The 18,867-nt window shown below is 39.1% G+C and overlaps 1 protein-coding gene across 16 annotated transcripts in view; it reads right to left on the bottom strand.

The window, feature by feature from the left end:
• LOC105484451 (RAB GTPase activating protein 1 like) overlaps positions 1 to 18,867 on the bottom strand; it is a 796,528-nt gene that overhangs the window by 114,719 nt on the left and 662,942 nt on the right. For 2 of the 16 annotated variants that reach the window (XR_011607830.1, XM_071069718.1), the window contains one exon: positions 10,355 to 10,568. The exons of 11 other annotated variants lie outside the window; for them this stretch is intronic. Coding sequence is in view for 4 of the 5 variants with exons in the window: in XM_071069718.1 (XP_070925819.1) it covers positions 10,355 to 10,465 (111 nt within the window). In the remaining variant the exon portion in view is untranslated. Of the gene's footprint in view, positions 1 to 10,354; positions 10,569 to 12,229; positions 18,737 to 18,867 lie in introns of those variants that run through there. 3 more of the 16 variants (XM_011746069.3, XM_011746068.3, XM_071069697.1) reach the window with 3 other exon arrangements.

The raw sequence follows: 18,867 nt of genomic DNA, 5'->3' as shown, positions 1-18,867 counted from the left end.
GGCATACCCTAGAAACATTGGCAAGAGATTTCTGTTTCTATTTACCTTTGGAAGGGATGGGGAAAAAAAGAGTGCCAATTCACTGTAAAGTTCCAAGTAAAATTAATAATGGTAAAAGACCGTTTGGTAAGTCTGAATTTTCAATTTTACTGCATTTTTCAATGAGTATATGTCATATTTTGATGATGCATCTGTGGATGTACAATTTTTGTGAATATTATGTAAATGTGCTATTGAGAAACACAGTGCTTATATATTTTACACAGCTAACCTAACCATGGTGATCATATGAAGGGTCAGTTAGGTCAATTATATATGTGGTAGATTATTGTTCAGCAAATATTCACTTTCCCCTCCCACAACCCCTATTGTGGAGTACACTTTCCTTTTCCAGTATGTTGGAAGTGGCCTTTTGATTTGTTTGGTCAATGGAACATGGACAAAAACCAAAGCGTGAGGCCAGATATGGTGGCTCATGCCTGTAATCCCAGCACTTTGGGAGGCCAAGGTGGGCAGATCACTTGAGGTCAGGAGTTTCAAACCAGCTTGGCCAATACGGTGAAATCCCGTCTCTACCAAAAATGCAAAAATTAGCTGGATATGGTGGCACATGCCTGAAATCCCAGCTAATCAGGAGGCTGAGGCAAGAGGATTGCTTGAACCTGGGAGGCAAAGGTTACAGTAAGCCAAGATTGCACCATTTGCACTCCAGACAGAGTGAGATCCTGTTTCCAAAAAAAAAAAAAAAAGAATTAAATGGTGGCAATGCTGCCAGAAAAAATGTAAAAGTTATGAAAATATCTATCAAATTTGCCCTTAGACTGCTTCATACATTTATTAACTTACTGCCCCTCTTAAGGAAACTGAAACTAGAAGGCATATGGATTTCAGAATTCCGATGCAGACCAAGAGCATTAAAGGCCTTAAAATTGATAATGGAAGTTTTAAGTAAAAACAACTGTTTAGGTTAGTATTTAGCATTTTTTATCCTTCTTCTCCTGAACCAACTTTTTCTATTAACCAACTACAGTCCTGACTGTGTCGGATAAGAGGGCTTCTATATTTCAGCCTACTAGAAATCCTATTGTGGGCATTATAATTATAGGGCTATACTGTTTTATTTTGTTTGCTGTAAATCCTGTTTGTAAATAAGCTTGAAGTCCTTGCAATGAGTTTGAGTACTACAATTTGATTTCATGTTGAGCTTGTGCACTGTGGTAAGTTTTGATGTAATATTGGTTTCTTGCTAGGCACGGTGGCTCACTCCTGTAATCCCAGCACTTTAGGAGGCCGAGGCGGGAAGACTACTTGATATTGGGAGGTTGAGACCAACCAGCCTGAACAACATGGAGAAACTCTGTCTCTACGAAAATTTCAAAATTAGTCAGGTGTGGTGGCGCATGCCTGCAATCCCAGCTACTCAGGAGGCTGAGGCAGGAGAATTGCTTGAACGTGGGAGGCAGAGGTTGCAGTGAGCAGAGGTCATGCCATTGCACTCCAGCGTGGGCAACAAGAGCAAAAACTCTGTCTCAACAAATAAATAAATAAATAAGTTTCTCTAATAATTTAATCATCATTTTATTTTTATTGTTTCTAAGATGGAATCTCACTCTGTCACCCAGGCTGGAGTGCAGTGGTGCAATCTTGGCTCACTGCAAGCTCTGCCTCCCAGGTTCATGCCATTCTCCTGCCTCAGCCTCCTGAGTAGCTGGGACTACAGGCACCCGCCACCATGCCCGGCTAATTTTTCGTATTTTTAGTGGAGATGGGGTTTCACCGTGTTAGCCAAGATGGTCTCGATCTCTTGACTTCGTGATCCACCTGCCTCAGCCTCCCAAAGTGCTGGGATTACAGGTGTGAGCCACTGCACCTGGCCTTAATCATCATTTTAAATTTCTGTTAACCAGGCCAGGTGTGGTAGCTCACCCTTGTAATCCCAGCACTTTGGGAGGCTGAGGTTGGAGGATTACTTGAGCTCAGGAGTTCCAGATCAGCCTGGGCAACATAGTGAAACCCCATCTCTACAAAAATTAAAAATTAGCCAGGCATGGTGACATGCACCTGTACACCTAGCTACTTGGAAGGCTAAGGAGAGAGGATCACCTGATCCCAGGAGGTTGAGGCAGCAGTGAGCAGGAGACTTGTCTCATCCATTCATAAATAATAAAAGAATCAATTTGGAATAATAACTAACACACACATGCTACTTTCTATGTGCTAGGTATCCAGTGCTTTACATATATTGACTGAATTAATTTTCTTAAGTGCTTTACATAAATTACTGATTTAATTTAAATTTAAACTTAATTTTGATATAATATTACAGGTACTACTAACATGATTCCTGTAAGAGTTACAGAAAGAGGAAAGAAACACGAAACATGGCTTGGCAGTTAAAGATAGGTTTACTTTAGATAAAACATGAGAGGGGCTTCTGGCCGATTTCGGTCAGGAGCACTTTCTCTTACAGACTCCAATTTTACAGATGAGAAAAATGAAGTTTGCGATTAAGTAATCAGCCCAAAGTCGTAGAGCTAATTGCGGGTGAGGCAGGATTGGACCCAGGTAGTTTAGTGTGAGTGTGTGCTCAGGGGCTCTGCTCTATACTATCACAAAACTCACCTAATACTATTCGGTCAGATTCTCACCAAATAAATTTGGAGTTGTGATTCAGATGGTAGAACTATAAATGTGGATGCTGTGTAGCAGCAATATTCTGCCATAGAAATAAAGAAGCCGAGAACTTGGAGACAGAGAAATAAAGTAGATGTCAAGAGAGAAGTTTTCATTAGATGGCAAGAGATAGGGAGAATGGTTGCCAGCGTCAGCCCAGTACCAGCTCTGTTGCCTAGACGAACTGCCCTTGTATTTAAAGGAACACACCTTGTTGTCCAAGTGATAAAATTCCTTTCTTGTTTAAGATAGCACAAGATTTTATTACTTCTAACTATAAGAACCTTAACTCATCAGAATTGATCAACCAAATGATTGGTTGGATGCTTGAACTGAACTGAAATTGATAAAGTAGTGCCAAAATATGTACTTGCTATGTAACAATGAGAATAAAAAATATTCAGATAACATTTTTTAAAAATATGGATGACTCTTAATTGTTATGTTTATTCTAATCAATATTTGAAATGTATATCTAGTAAAGATTTAGAAATAACAGTATTAATTTTATTGTTTTCCCCATCTCTGACATATGGAATTGCTCTGAATTTTGTTTTTTAATTTGGCATGCTTGATGAAATCTGTGCCAATCCGATAAGGAGGAAGTAATTACAGAATGCTTACCCTCATCTCCCATTTATAGAACAGAGAAACTGTAGCTCCAAGAAAGAGCTCCCTTCCTTTGCTGGCACAGTGCTGCTATTTTTGTTTCTGTCAGTTAAGAATATCTATCCAGTGCCAATATAGTATACCCATGTGTTAGTCTGGTTAAATGGCTTTTGTTAAAGGACAGCGTTCTAACCATTGGACAATCAATTATCTTACGTGATACTGTGACCTTGAATTTCTAGATATGGAACATGGTAAAGCCAGAATAGGTCATTTTTCCTCCATTCTATTCTTGATAACCTAACTTTCTCATTCCCAAAGACTGTTGACACTACAACAATCTCCACTTTTGTATGGCTGGAAGCTTAATTTTCAACTTATCTCAATCATTTACTCTTCTCATAACATCAGTTGCTGCTTCTTCCTAAATAATATTAATGTATATATCCTTTGTGAGAACTAACCAACATGTGTAGACTAATTTCTTTCTTTACACTGCCAGTGTCAAGTATCTAAGTCCAGACACTTGTCATCTCTTTTCACTTGCATTGCTCCAATGTCCTTTACAATTTTTTTTTCCTTTGTCAATGTGGGCCCTGCCAGTCCATTACTGCAAGATTCCTGCTGCAGTAATTGATCTCATCTACTCATCAGAAGGTTTGGCCTATATATACTCCCTTCTATTGGTTCCACATTGCCTTCCCACTGTCCTGAGCTCAAACCTAAGATCTTCAGCACCATCTTCAGGGCAGAAGGCTTCAAGTTTCCTGTAGGACTGATATCCTGATAGTGATTCCCTAATCAAGCAAAGTAATTCTCCAGGGTAACCCAACTAGTCCATTTTCTCCTTTTGTCCTCCCCATTCCTTCTCCTGCATCTCCAGGGTGCCTTATCTATTCATCCCACTTCTTCCTTTAGACCTTCTCCAAATAGTCTGAGTAGCTCCTCCCTTATTAGAAAAGGAGACAATTAATGATAGCTTTCACTGTGCTAAATATTTTACAAGTGCTCTCAAATAACCTCATGGTAATCCAATGAGGTAGTACTATTATGTCTCTCAGTTTTCAGATGAGAAAACTAAGGCTGAGGGAAATTAAGTAGCTCACTGGTAAGTAGTGAATTGAAAACTTGAACTGAGAACTGTGTAACTTTAAAAGCAGGTGTGGTGGCCCACGCCTGTAATCCCAACACTTTGGGAGGCCGAGGCAGGTGGATCACCTGAGGTTAGGAGTTCGAGACCGGCTTCGCCAACATGGTGAAACTCCGCCTCTACTAAAGACACAAAAATTAGCTGGGCATGGTGGTGTGTGCCTGTAGTCCCAGTTACTCAGAAGGCCAAGGCAGGAGAACTGTTTGAACCTGAGAGGTGGAGGTTGCAGTAAGGAGAGACTGAGCCACTGCACTCCAGCCTGGGTGGCAAAGCCATACTCTGTCTCCAAAAAAAGAAAAAAAAAAAAAGTTCTATGTTCTGCTAGTAGTGACTAGGCTTTTGTTTAGTTTATCATAGTAAACAATATTGGTCTAGGTAATTTCTTATTTTGCTTGTGTGTGTATGATATGGAAGACCTAAGAAGTTATGCTTGGCTTCCTTATTGTTTTTTCTTACCTGTAATTTATGTAAAGGGATCTGTGATTTTCTTCCATCATCATTCATTTTAAGGACTCAACAGGATATAATCATATTTTCCAAAGTGTGGATAGAGAGATTTCTGAGTTCAATTTAGTGGGTCATAAACAATGAAAGCCTTTAAACATTTAATAGAACAGAAAAATCCCTTTCATAGGTAACATATGGCAAGAGTAGGTATTGTTCAGTCAAATTTTCTTTCGGTTTTGTGTGTGTAACAGCTTGCAATGTATATTTTACTACAGATTCCTATCAAAAACAAAAAAGACACAGAGTTACTTATGAATAAGAAAAAAATGCAGTATCCACACCTGAGAACCACTGTATTTAATGGGATTTTTACCATTCAAGGAATCAAAACACCTCCCATTATGAAACAAAGTCAAATTACAGAAAGATATTTAATTAAGCCTGTACTAAGAAAGTTTCTAAATACCCTTAATAATAGTGAACCCAAACCTAAGGAGGATTTTATAAGTTAGCAAGAGTGTAATTTGCTTCACAGTGCAGTTATCAGATTGAGAAGCAATTTCATACTAGAGAAAATCTGAGAATTTCTTTTATTTGATTTAAAATGTTCATCTTGGCCAGGTGTGGTGGCTCACACCTATAATCCCAGCAGTCTGGGAGGCCGAGGTGGGCAGATCACCTGAGGTCAGGAGTTCAAGACCAGCCTGACGAACATGGAGAAACTCATCTCTACTAAAAATACAAAATTAGCTGGGCATGGTGGCACATGCCTATAATCCCAGATACTAAGGAGGCTGAGGCAGGAGAATCTCTTGAACCTGGGAGGCAGAGATAGCCATGAGCTGAGATCATGCCGCATTGCACTCCAGCCTGGGCAACAAGTGCGAAACTCCATCTCAAAACAAAAAAACAAAATGTTTGTTTGATGAAAAAATGTTCATCTCAGAGCAAAAAATTCAATATGGAATTAAAAGCAAATGAGGTCGGATATGGTGGCTCACACCTGTAATCCCAGCACTCTGAGAGGCTGAGGTGGGTGGATCACTTGAGGTCAGGAGTTCAAGACCCATCTGGCCAACATGGTGGAATCCTGTCTCTACTAAAAACACAAAAATTAGCTGGGCATGGTGGCTAGCACCTGTAATCCCAGCTACTGGGGAGGCTTAAGCAGGAGAATTGCTTAAACCCAGGAGGCGGAGGTTGTAATGATCCCAAATTGTGCACTGTACTCCAGCCTAGGTGACAGAGCGAGACTCCATATTAAGAAAAAAAAAAAGCAAATGATATATATTTTTATCTTGCACAATTTTAGTATAACTTTTCCAAATGAACCAAAACCAAATATTACCTCCAAAAGACTATTTTAAATTTCAAATCTGATAAAGAAAACTAAATATCTTCAGAAACTTTTATAATTTAACACCCCAAGATCTGCATTATTTAAAAGTTTGGTATATAAAACAGTATTATGTGTTTCTATCAGAACTCCAAGGCTTTTGCATATTAGTCAACAAATTCTATTTTAAAATGAGCTACAGGGTTAGGAGTGGGATTTCCCTTTGGTGTGCTAGGGTTGCAACAAGGCATAATATACATACAATCTACAAATGAAAGAGTATTTCCTGGTAAACACATTTATATTAATTCATTCATTTTTTTCTCCCTCCCAGTCTCTTTTGTGCCTGTGTCCATATAGATACACACACACAACGTCCTACACTTACTGAGCATAGGATGTTCCCTATGACTTGTTCACTGTCCACCTCTTCAGCCACCGCTGTCCTCTACACTCTGCTACTTCACATCTCTGTATTTGTTTCTTCTCTCCTTTAGCCTAGAAAACTCCTGTTAGTTTTTGAAGACTCAACTCAGACCTCTTAAGAGGCTCTTGGCTGGGTGTGATGGTTCATACCTGTAATCCCACCACTCTGGGAGGCTGAGGTGGGAGGATTGCTGGAGCCCAAGAGTTCAAAACCAGCTTGGGCAATATAGCAAGACCCCATCTCTTAAAAAAAAAAAAAATTAGCCAGGGGCAGTGATGTGCACCTGTAGTCCCAGCTACTCAGGAGAGGCTAAGGTGGGAAGATTGCTTGAGCCCAGGACTTTGAGGCTGCAGTGAGCTATGATCACACCACTGCACTCAGGCTTGGGTGTCACGGTGAGACCTTGTCCCAAAAAAGGAAGAGAGGGAGGGAGGGAGGGAGAAAGGAGGAAGGAAAGAAAAGAAAAAAAAAAATTCAGAATTGTTTCATTTCTTTATGATGGTCCTGTCAAGATCCTCTTTTATTTTATTTTTTTCTGTAGAGATGAGGTCTCTCTATGTTACCTATGGTGGTCGTGAATTCCTGGGTTCAAGGAATCCTCTTGTATTGGTCTCCCAAAGTGTTGAGATTACAGGCATGAGCCACAGCACCCAGCCATAATTCTGAATTCTCTGGATAAGCTTTCATGGTGGACTAAAATAAAATTTAAAGATTATCCACAACCGTGATTATCCTATCCTGATTCAGTTATAATGTATGTTATAGTTAACTAGGGGGTTGGCAATCATCTTCATATAATATATATAATTATAAAAACATAAAGTATATATATTATGTAAAGAAAGCATGCAACGGGCCAGATGTTTCTCTATTAACACTTCCACTTCCAGAAATATATTATGGTTTTTTTTTTTTTTTTTGAGACAGAGTCTTGCTCTGTCTTGGCTCACTGTGACATCCACCTCCTGGGTTCAAGCATTTCTCATGCCTCAGCTCCTGAGTAGCTGAGATTATAGGCATGCGCCACTATGCCTGGCTGATTTTTGTTATTTTTAGTAGAGACAGGGTTTCACTATGTTGGCCAGGTTGGTCTTGAACTCCTGGCCTCAAGTGATCTGCCTGCTTCAGCCTCCCAAAGTACTGGGATTACAGGTGTGGTCCACCACACCTGGCTGAGTATATTACAGTTTTATATCTGTTTTGTTTTTTGCAAATCTTTCTGCTTTTTTTTTGTCTTCCAGCTGATTCTTTTTTTTTTTTTTAGACGGAGTTTCACTCTTGTTTGCCTAGGCTGGAGAGCAATGGCACAATCACGGCTCACCGCAACCTCCACCTCCCAGGTTCAAGCGATTCTCCTGCCTCAGCCTCCCTAGTAGCTGGGATTATAGGCATGTGCCACCACGCCCGGTCAATTTTGTATTTTTAGTAGAGACGGGGTTTCTCCATGTTGGTCAGGCTGGTCTCGAACTCCCGACCTCAGGTGATCCACCTGCCTTCACCTTCCAAATGCTGGGATTACAGGCGTGAGTCACCGTGCCCAGCCCAGCTGATTCTTTTAAACTGCATCTCTATAAAAGTGGAGAGAATATAATGAATCCGTATGAATTAATACTTATCACACAGTTTCAATAATTATCAACGCATAATCTACTGGTTAATTTTGAATCTCTGCAGACATTTCATCCATAACTATTTAATATATATCTCTAAATGATCATTTAAAAAATAATAGAATCAGCTGGGTGCAGTGGCTCACACCTGTAATCCCAGCACTTTGGGAGGCCAAGGTCGGCGGATCATGAGGTCAGAAGTTTGAGACCATCCTGGCCAATATGGTGAAACCCTGTCTCTACTAAAAATACAAAAAAATGGCTGGGCGCCGTGGCTCATGCCTGTAATCTTAGCACTTTGGGAGGCCGAGGCAGCGGATCACAAGGTCAAGAGATTGAGACCATCCTGGCCAACATGGTAAAACCCTGTCTCTACTAAAAATACAAAAATTAGCTAGGCATGGTGGCGTGCACCCGTAGTCCCAGCTACTCGGGAGGCTGAAACAGGAGAATCACTTGAACACAGGAGGCAGAGGTTGCAGTGAGCTGAGATCACGCCATTGCACTGCAGCCTGGGTGACAGAGCGAGACTGTATCTTAAAAAAACAAAAAAAACCAAAAAAACAAAAAACAAAAAAAATTAGCCAAGCATGTTGGTGGGTGCCTGTAATCCCAGCTTCTCGGGAGGCTGAGGCAGGAGAATCGCTTGAAACCAGGTAGGCAGCAGTTACAGTGAGCTGAGATCACATCACTGCACTCCAGCTTGGGCAACAAGAGTGAGACTCCTCTCAAAAAAAAAAAAAAGTCGTAATATCAATGCACAAAAAAATTACATAATTCTCTTAATATCATTATTAAATACCTAATGAGAGGTCAAATTTTTCCAAATTATCTTAGAGATATTTTTATACTTTGTTCAAATTAGCATTTAAACAAGGCTGATTTATTGCATCTGGTTGATATAACTGTTAAGTCTCTTAAAATCAATCTACAGCTTTCTCCTTTATTTTTTTAATTTTATTTTTTGTAATTTGTTGTTTCAAGAAATAGCCATGTTTTTAAGGTCCCTGTGCCTTAAAATAGAGAAGTAGGGCTTCATACTAGTTAGGTTTAAGTGTTATGATACACTCTTTCGTTCTGTTGTTTTTGATGAGTCCTATTAAATATAATAAACAAGAAGTTACTACAATTGTAGTTAAAAAGTTGATTCTGGGGACCGGGCGTGGTGGCTTACGCCTGTAATCCCAGCACTTTGGGAGGCCAAGGCAGGTGGATCACCTGAGGTCAGGAGTTTGAGACCAGCCTGACCAACATGGAGAAACCCCATCTCTATTAAAAATACAAAATTAGCCGGGCATGGTGGTGCATGCCTGTAATCCCAGCTACTAGGGAGGCTGAGGCAGGTGACTCGCTTGAATCCAGGAGGCAGTGGTTGCAGTGAGCCAAGATCGTGCCATTGCACTCCAGCCTGGGCAATAGGAGTGAAACTCCATCTCAAAAAAAAAAAAAAAAAAAGTTGGTTTCAGAGGTATAAATTGTTGATATCTTAAACTCAATAGCCATTATAATGATGACATCTAAGAGAAGAAAAAATAAACACTTGCAAGAACTTCATTTTTTGATTATGCCAGGACATGCACACACGCTAAGATCCTTAGAGAATGGTAAATTTTTTTTTTTACAAATATTAAAGCCAAACTAAAATTGTACTGTTATTTTCCTAATAGTTCTTCTTAGTAATAATTTAAGACCTTGAAAGTTACCTGATTTTTAGGTAGCTCAATTCTCAGTTGATGTTACGACTCACTGGTAGAAATCTTCCACTTCTATGAGCCCCAATTGTAAGCTATGTAAATATAAGTAGCCCCTACCTGATAATTATATACATACTTACAAGGCAGAAACTTAAGACAAAATGATATTTGGCACTATAAAATTCCTCTCAACCTCATTATATATTCCTCTCAACCTCATTAAAATGTTACAACCTAACATTTTAAGTGTGTTACTGTTTTATGAGTGTTTAATTATGTAAATAAATCTTTGAAAACCTGCAGACACAACACAAAGCCAACAGCAAGTTTGCCTCAGTTGCTACAGGAGTATAGATACCATGTTAGAAAAGAAAAGAGTCCCAGAGTAGTGTGCAAGGCACTACCTACCATAGACCTGGGCTTGCTGATGGCCACCAGACTAGTGAGGAAGTCTTCATCGTGCAGCTGGCTGAAAACATGGGCGTCATAGGCTACCATAATGGAGATTTCTTCCATCATCTTGCCAGCTGGCCTTTCCACAGCAGCAGCTGCTGTCCCAGCTCCAGACCAGACTATCCAAGGAAAAATCCTACTGCAGCTCAGTGCCAGTGTACACACCCACCTGAGTTCGAGGGGGTGGAGTGTCAAAAATCCAGAAAGAAAGAGAGAGAAAGAAAAAAAAAAAGCAGCTGCTATCACAGGCTTGGCTAGCAATTCACCCCCAGTAGGAAACTAAAGGAGGTTTCTTATCTATGCAGGAAGTATACACTATAAACACCTTCTGCATTCATAACAGAGAAGCTGGAAAATTTAATTTTTGGAAACCTTTAAACTTCAAAAAAGAAAAAATGTTTCCTAACTAGAAATATCCTATAGCAATAACAACAACAAAAAAACTGATTTGTGTTATGTTCTTGGTAATTAAAAATTTTCACAATAGCTCATCTTCTTACTGCAGTATTATTACATGAAGATTGTTCTTGGAGGAGAAGTAAATTTTCTTAGTGTTCTTACTGCTTATTTTTTCGTAATCTTAGAAAATAAACAGATGAAAACCATTTTAATTTCTCAGAATTTAAAGAATTCATAGTACAGTTACAAATGATCTCCTGAAGTATGAAAAAAAAATTTTTTTCCCCTCGGAGTATTTCTGTTAAAGAAAAAAAATGCCAAAACATAAAAATGAAACAGGGACAGCAATATCAATTAATAATCATTACTTCCTTTTCCTACAAAAAAAAAATAGGTATTTTAAGCATAATTTAGTTTTGTGTTGTTATTCAGAAAGTAATACAAGGGTCTCATTTATAAACTGGTTGTTTTGCTCCCATAGATAAAAGTCGTCTTTAAGGTTAGAGGTTTCTTTTAATTATTCAAATCAGTAGATAGCATTAACTGTTGGTACCTTAACCACCAGTAGTAATTTTTAAAATTACAGCTGGAGACCATAAATGAACTGCCATATTTCCAGATGAAAAGTTTGAAAGCTGCCCATAATCACCATTACAAAGTTGCTTGATCAGGAAATATAATGTATACTAATTTCATGGAAAAAGAATTAAGCAAATAAAAATGAGGGGAAGACAGATAAGGCTTCTCTGAAGTTGTTTTTCAATATTCCTAATTAAGCTAATCTCTTCCCTGCTTTTTCTAGATCATGACACTGCAGTACCATGAGAAATATTATTTGTTAGAACTAGAAATCAATTTAGCAATGTTTGTCTAAAAATCAAAAGAAATAAGCTACTGGTTGAAATGTTTAGTCTTCATTACCAATAACAGGATTATGTTGTCTAAATTGTTTGCTTTTCAGAAAACAAAACTCAGAATGAGATCTAAAGTGTCTATTTTCCCATGTTTTCCTAAAGTATTTTTTCATCTACAGTAACATGATTACTTATATAACACTTGTCCCATTTAAATGTAATTAGTAGAGTTTTACAACTGCTATAGCATTCTAGCTTATAAGAGCGAGCACAAGGAAGGAGGGAAAAGCACCTTATTGCTAGGAAACAAGCAAATCTAATAAGCTTATTTAAACAAAAAAATGAAATATTTTAAATAAATCCACAAGATTAAAACAGCTGCAAACTGTGTTTGACCCTTGCTGGAGTCAGTAAAGCATTTTTACTTCATTTTTGTTCGACAGTGCTGCTTTGTCTGTTAAGCATTATTTTCGTTAACATCTTTTTCCTGCACATTTATCCTGACGCTGACTAACCAGGTAAAAAGTAAACGATAATCAGGAGACAAGGCATTATAAGGTGTCCAGGCAGTTCATACCTTTTAAACTCCTTATCTTTTCAGAAGTACTTTAAAAGATACTGTGAACCTCTTCATGCATTCACTAGCACCAGAAGATTTCAGATTATCTTGCAACATTTTCTAGATGTGAAAGCAATTCCTCTTGCTTTCATATTTTTCTTTGCTACACAGTGACTCAGTGCTTCCACACACGGATATCTGAATAAGGTGCACTGACAAAGACACCTGTTGTGGAAGGTAAAGAAAGTACTTCCCACAATGCCTTACTCCCTGCTGGCAACCACCCAGGGGCAAACAAGAGTTATAACTGCAGTTGAGCAGCTGCCTCTGCACCCTGGGAGAGTGCATTCAGCCTAACTATAGGTAATCTTCTTGGTTACGAAGAACCCTTATAACCCAAAAGAAAAGGACCAGAAAAAAGTTTTAAGTAGCACCTAGAGGTGCTGTACATTAAACTCTTAAAACATTCACGGCATCAGGCTATAAGTGTGCAAAAACATTTTTAGAAAAATAATCAAAGGCGTAAAAATAGTTTAAGTTTACGTACACAGAGACTAATAACTTCAAATAATTCAGTCCTTTTAGAATTCTACACAGGTTCTTATATAAATGTTTTTAAAAGCTTCTATAATTTATAACTTTCAACAGACTGTTTTAATCAGCCACAGTGACTAGAATTATTAATAACATGTCATTTCTAAACCCAAGTGGTCCTCTATTGGAGCTGCAGTGCACAGATTTTCTTGAGCAAGGACACTCTAAGTTTGATTTGCAATCTTCACCTTTTGTCACCCTTAAAATGTTCCTTAAAGTTTACTTTTCAGAGTCTGGGAAGGAAAAATTCAAGGTTTCGTTTCCCCTTATTAGGTGTACTATATTTGTGGTTCCAACGAAAAGCATGCTCTTTGAAAACTGATGATAGAGAAACTGTCGCTCTACTGTCATTTTCTCCAGTCTCAGAAATAACAGCTAAACCAATACCCTCCGAAACTTCAGTAGCTATTGTACACAGTCATGTTTACAAACTCTTGTTTTACCATCCCCCCAGCCCATTGATTCCCGGGGTTATTTACACCTGAGTTTCTGAGGTTATCACCTTCACACCACGCAACTGCATTGGAAAAAAAAAAAGAAGGCAGTGGTGTGGAGAATTACCTGAGATCAAGGGCCGTGGTGTGGACAATACCATTTGCCGCTAAAACTTTCCAGAAGAGTATCAAACAGGCAACAGAAACCAACCGCACTCCCGGTAATCAAATAGATGGTCCCCAGTTCAAGCAGGAACTAGCTAGCTGTCTGTCCCCGGGCAAGTGATTTAACTTCACTAGGTTTCAGTTTCCTCATGGTCATGTAAATTGAGAGGGAGAGAACAGATCCCTGGTTTCCACATGGGTGCAGAAAGTCAAAAGCAATGTGTCCTATTCCTATTTCCTTCCATCAAATAGGTTTATTTGATAGAAGATAGAAATAGGTTTATTTGATAGAAGCTATCAAATAGGTTTATTAGGTTTATAAACCCTTTCTGGATCTTATTAAGAAAATGTTTACGAACAAAATATCTACAATGATTTTTAAATGTTGTTCTGAGATTTTATACTGAGAGAGTATTCCATACTAGTAGCCAATTTTGCCTCAACAGTCATCCTTCTAGAACTGTTCTTTTTAACAAAAGCATACCTGGGTCATACTATGAGTATAAACCATCTATTCTCAAGTGTCAAATTTAGAAACAGCCGAAATAAAAATCAAGAAAAGCTTGAATAAGATGTGGCGGTTTTTCTATTGTTGTGTTCTCTGCAATGCAGCAAAGCAGTTTCATTATGGGAGTAGCATTTTTTTTATTCATCAGTCAAAGCAGCAAGTATAAAAATTATCTCACCTCACTGGGCACAGTGGCTCACACCTGTAATCCCAGCACTTTAGGAGGCTGAGGTGGGTAGATCACCAGGTCAGGAGTTTGAGACCAGACTGGCCAATACGGTGAAACCCGTTCTCTACTAAAAATACAAAAATTAGCCACGTGTGGTGGCGTGCGTCTGTAGACACAGCTACTCGGGAGGCAGGGGTTGCAATGAGCCAAGATTACGCCACTGCACTCCAGCCTGGGTGACAGAGAGAGATTCCATCTCGGGGAAAAAAAAAAAAATTATCTCAACTCAGGAGAGTAGCAATCAAGACCCTTTTCCTATATCTCATATTCTACTTGTTGAATATTCTCATCACGTCAGCCACAAAATCAGGAACAGATGGAAAGAAGGACAAAACAACTATAAGAGAAATATGGTTTAGGCCAGGCACGGTGGCTCACGCCTGCAATCCCAGTACTTTTGGAGGCCGATGTGGGTGGATCACGAGGTCAAGAGTTGGAGACCAGCCTGTCCAATATGGTGAAACCCCATCTCTACTAAAAATACAAAAAAAATTAGCTGGGCGTGGTGGTGTGTGCCTGTAGTCCCAGCTACTTTGGAGGCTGAGGCAGAAGAATCGCTTGAATCCAGGAGGCGGAGGTTGCAGTGAGCCGAGATCGCACCACTGCACTCCAGCCTGGGAGACAGAGCGAAACTCCACCTCAAAAAAAAAAAAAAAAAAAGAAATATGGTTTAGAGGGCAGAAGGTCTTTTGCAACCCCCACGTAGATGGGTGGCGCCCTGAAGAAACTCTGCTCCTCCTGCATGACTGGCCCTCCTCTAATCTTTCATGAACATTCTTCCAGATGTTCCTAAATCATGCTATGCAAACATTCACAAAGTATACATGACTCAATGTTAAGCATCTTCAAAATGACAAAATGTTCACAGTGTTCACAGAGAGACAAAGAACTATGAGAAAGGCTGGTTGTGGTGGCTCACACCCATAATCCCAGAATTTTGCGAGGCCGAGGCAGGAGGACTGCTTGAGCCCAGATCTCTACAAAAAATTTAAAAATCAGCCAGGCATGGTAGCAAGTTCCTGTAGCCTCAGCTATTTGCAGGGAACCCAGGAGGTTCAGGCTACAGTGAACTGCAATTGTGCCACTACACTCCAGCCTGGGTGACAGAATAAGATGCTCTTAAAAAAAAAAAAAAAAAGAACTATAAGAAAGACAAAATTCTATAAATACATGCTTAATTACAGAAAATCAGTATTCCAAGCAGGTTTCTATCTACTCTTATCAGTGTGCATTACAAAACCCATGTGCTCTAAGTGAGGTAACAAAAGAGAAAATATGAATGAGAAACCATAGAAATATCAGTAGAAGAAAGCTTTTCAGAATTTGTATTTCAGAATAGTCTAGTAACACCTACTGAGTTTTTACAATGGGAAAAGAACAAGTAAAAGTTAAGTAAACTTGTTCTCTTTAAAATTATGCAAAGGTAAATAAAGAACACCATTATTCTTGTGTTGAATACCAGCCATTCAGCTCATTATCTTTCCTATCTCTCCTAGCAGTTGCTAGGAAAATTCAAAACCTCAGAAAACAGATTGTTCAAAAAAAAAAAAAAAAACCTAGCATTAAACTAAAAAAAGAAAAACCTGTGGGACATAAATACTTGCTTAACAGGTATGCTGGGTATCTTGCTGCCTCATTTGCAACTCACCACAAAGAATGAGGGTGAGGTAGATTCCAGACTATGAAAGAATAGATGCAACTCTTTAACAATTCAGCTTTTTACCTCATTTGAAACTAAAATCCACCACCAACACATTCACATTAAATTTTACCTAACCAAAAGTAAATGTTTCAAGTGCTTGTAAGCATTCACTGATATTTGTTATCACCCAAAATGAAGATAGTTTCATACATACCTGAAAACATAAGTAATGCTTCACTTTGCCTCATTTTAAGCAGAGTGTACAACTGAATTCTAATTACAAATAACAATACATTAATTTCTAAAACATTCAAATAATTATTTAAAAAATTTCACTAACAACCAAATGAAACCATTTCACATGATATTCATTTTTTCATAAGATCAGAGGGTAGGTTTAGGGAACAGCAACAGGATTTCATGCAAGTGCCCATTTCTCTCAAGTTTTTCTCCCAGCCTGGATAACTCGCTTTCCAATGGGACCTCACATGCCTGCATTATGTTATATACCAGCAGCCTGCAGCAGGGCACTTGGCTAAAATCCTGCAGTTAAAACTTGACAAGTTTGATGGTATGTGAATTAAATCTTAATTTATTTTTAAAAAGCAACTCAGGCCAGGCACAGTGGCTCACGCTTGCAATCTCAGCACTTTGGGAGGCCAAGGCAGGCAGATCACATGGTCAGGAGTTCAAGACCAGCTTGGCCAACGTGGTAAAATCCTGTCCCTACTAAAAGTACAAAAATTAGCTGGGTGTGGTGGCACATGCCTGTAATCCCAGCTACTCAGGAGCCTGAGGCAGGAGAATCACCGGAACCCAGGAGTTGAGATCGCGCCACTGCACTCCAGCCTAGGCGACAGAGCAAGACTCTGTTTCAAAACAAAAAACAAAGAAACAAACAAAAAAACTCAACATTTACTAAATGCTTATAATGTGTAAAAGGGGGATTACAGATTTTGTAATATAGTAATACAAATAATCTATAACAATGAATATTTACTGAAAATGTTATAATTGTGGCCACTAATAAGTATTCACTATGTCCTAGACACAGAATCTCATTTAATCTTCACTGTGAATCAATAAACTAGATACCATAATTTTCCTTTTTTGTAGATAATTAAAATATGGAGAAGTTTTGTGATTTGACTCAATACCTACAGCTAGAAATAGAGCTGCTAGGATTAAAAAACAGGTGTGTCTGTTTCTAGTGTACACGCTAAAGGATAAGGAAAGTAGGCAAACGTATACCAGAATCAGTCATGTGTCAAACACTGCTGCTTCTCAAACACTGATGTCTCCTTGACACACATACGTAGGTTACAGACTATTAAAAAAGCTATGTCTGTCATGTAATACAATAATTAGTGATATAGGACTGTGATAGAATGAAGTCCCTCTGCAGATGGGGAAGACTTCATGGAAAAGATGGATTGAATTTAGATAGGCAAAGTGAAATAATTTTTTACAGGGAAAAATGAATTTAGAATGACCAGAGTGGTAAACTGATACTGGACACAGTAGAAGTTTCAAAGGCAGATTTAAATTAGCCTATGGTAGTTTGCAAATATCAGGTCAACAAATAGGCCAAAGCCAGTCATTGAAGATTATTAAATTTCTGCCTTTCTAGCTTCCATTTACACCATTAGAGAAAGGAAGTGTGGGCTCTAGAGTTTAGAATAACCTAGTTTGATACTTGGCTCTACCACTCACTGGCTATGTGACTATCTTAGTCTGTTTGGGCTGCTACTGGAATAAAACACCATAGACTGGATAACTTACAAACAACAGAAATGTATTTATCACATTTCTGAAGGGTGGAAGATCAAGGTGCTGGCAGATTCGGTGTCTGGTGGGAGCGTGTTTTCTAGTCACAGGCAGAGGGCTTCTCTCTGTGTCCTCACATGGTAGAATGAGGAAGGGGTCTCCTTAGAGTCTTTTTTATAAGGGCACTAATCTCATTCAAAAGAACTTAACCCTCATAATCTAATCACCAGTCAAAGGTCCCATCTCTTAATATCATCACATTTGGGTATTTCCACAGGTGAATTCTGGGGGGACACAAATATTCAGTCTACAGCAGTGACCATGAGCAAATTACATAATTTGTCTCACTTCTTGGTTTTCTCATCTGTGTTAGTCCGTTTTCACACTGCTATGAAGAAAAACCCCGAGACTGGGTAATTTATAAAGGAAAGAGTTTTAATTGACTCACAGTTCTACATGGCTGGAGTGGCCTTTGGAAACTTACAATCATGGTGGAAGGTGAAGGGGAAGCAAGGACCTTCTTCACATGGCAGCAGGAGAGAGAAGGGAAAGCAGGGGAAATGCCAGACACTTATGAAACCATCAGATCTTGTGAGAACTCACTTACGATCACAAGAACAGCATGGCAGATGCTGTTCCATTCACCTCCCATAATCCACTCCTCCACGATCCACTCACCTCCTTCCCTGGACATGTGAGGATTACAATTTGAGATGATATTTGGGCAGGGACACAGAGCCAAACCATATCATTATCCAGAAAATGAGAAAATAGTAACAGTACAGTGAGGTACCTGACTCTGGAAAGCATTTGATTGATGTCGGTTGTTATTATCAATATTAATAAAAATGATGTACAGAGGGGCAAAATTATTTGAAAAAAACTAAAGAGAAGATGGAATTGTAACCTTTAGAAATGGGGCAGGGAGTGAGGTTCTCAGTATACAAGAACATAACCAATGCCTCCATTTTTTTTTCCCCTATTTCCTTGTCCAGGAGGGACGAATAACAGTGTCACACAATTTCACTCCTCTACCAATTTTCCATAAACAACTAAATCTTTCTGGATGCTGATTTATTTGGGAGTAATTTGATAATTTACATGAGTCCTCTGTCAGAAATGATTGAGACAGGTTAGTGGAGGTAAAGCCTTTTTTTTTTTTTTTTTTTTTTTGAGACTGAGTCTCCCTATGTCGCCCAGGCTGGAGTGCAGTGGCCGGATCTCAGCTCACTGCAAGCTCCGCCTCCCGGGTTTACGCCATTCTCCTGCCTCAGCCTCCTGAGTAGCTGGGACTACAGGCGCCCGCCACCTCGCCCG

The sequence above is a fragment of the Macaca nemestrina genome, chromosome 1 (assembly GCF_043159975.1).
Source record: "Macaca nemestrina isolate mMacNem1 chromosome 1, mMacNem.hap1, whole genome shotgun sequence".
NCBI classification, from domain to species: Eukaryota; Metazoa; Chordata; class Mammalia; order Primates; family Cercopithecidae; genus Macaca; species Macaca nemestrina.
The sequence above is the reverse complement of the archived record's forward strand: the minus strand, read 5'-3'. Positions and strand labels throughout refer to the sequence as shown.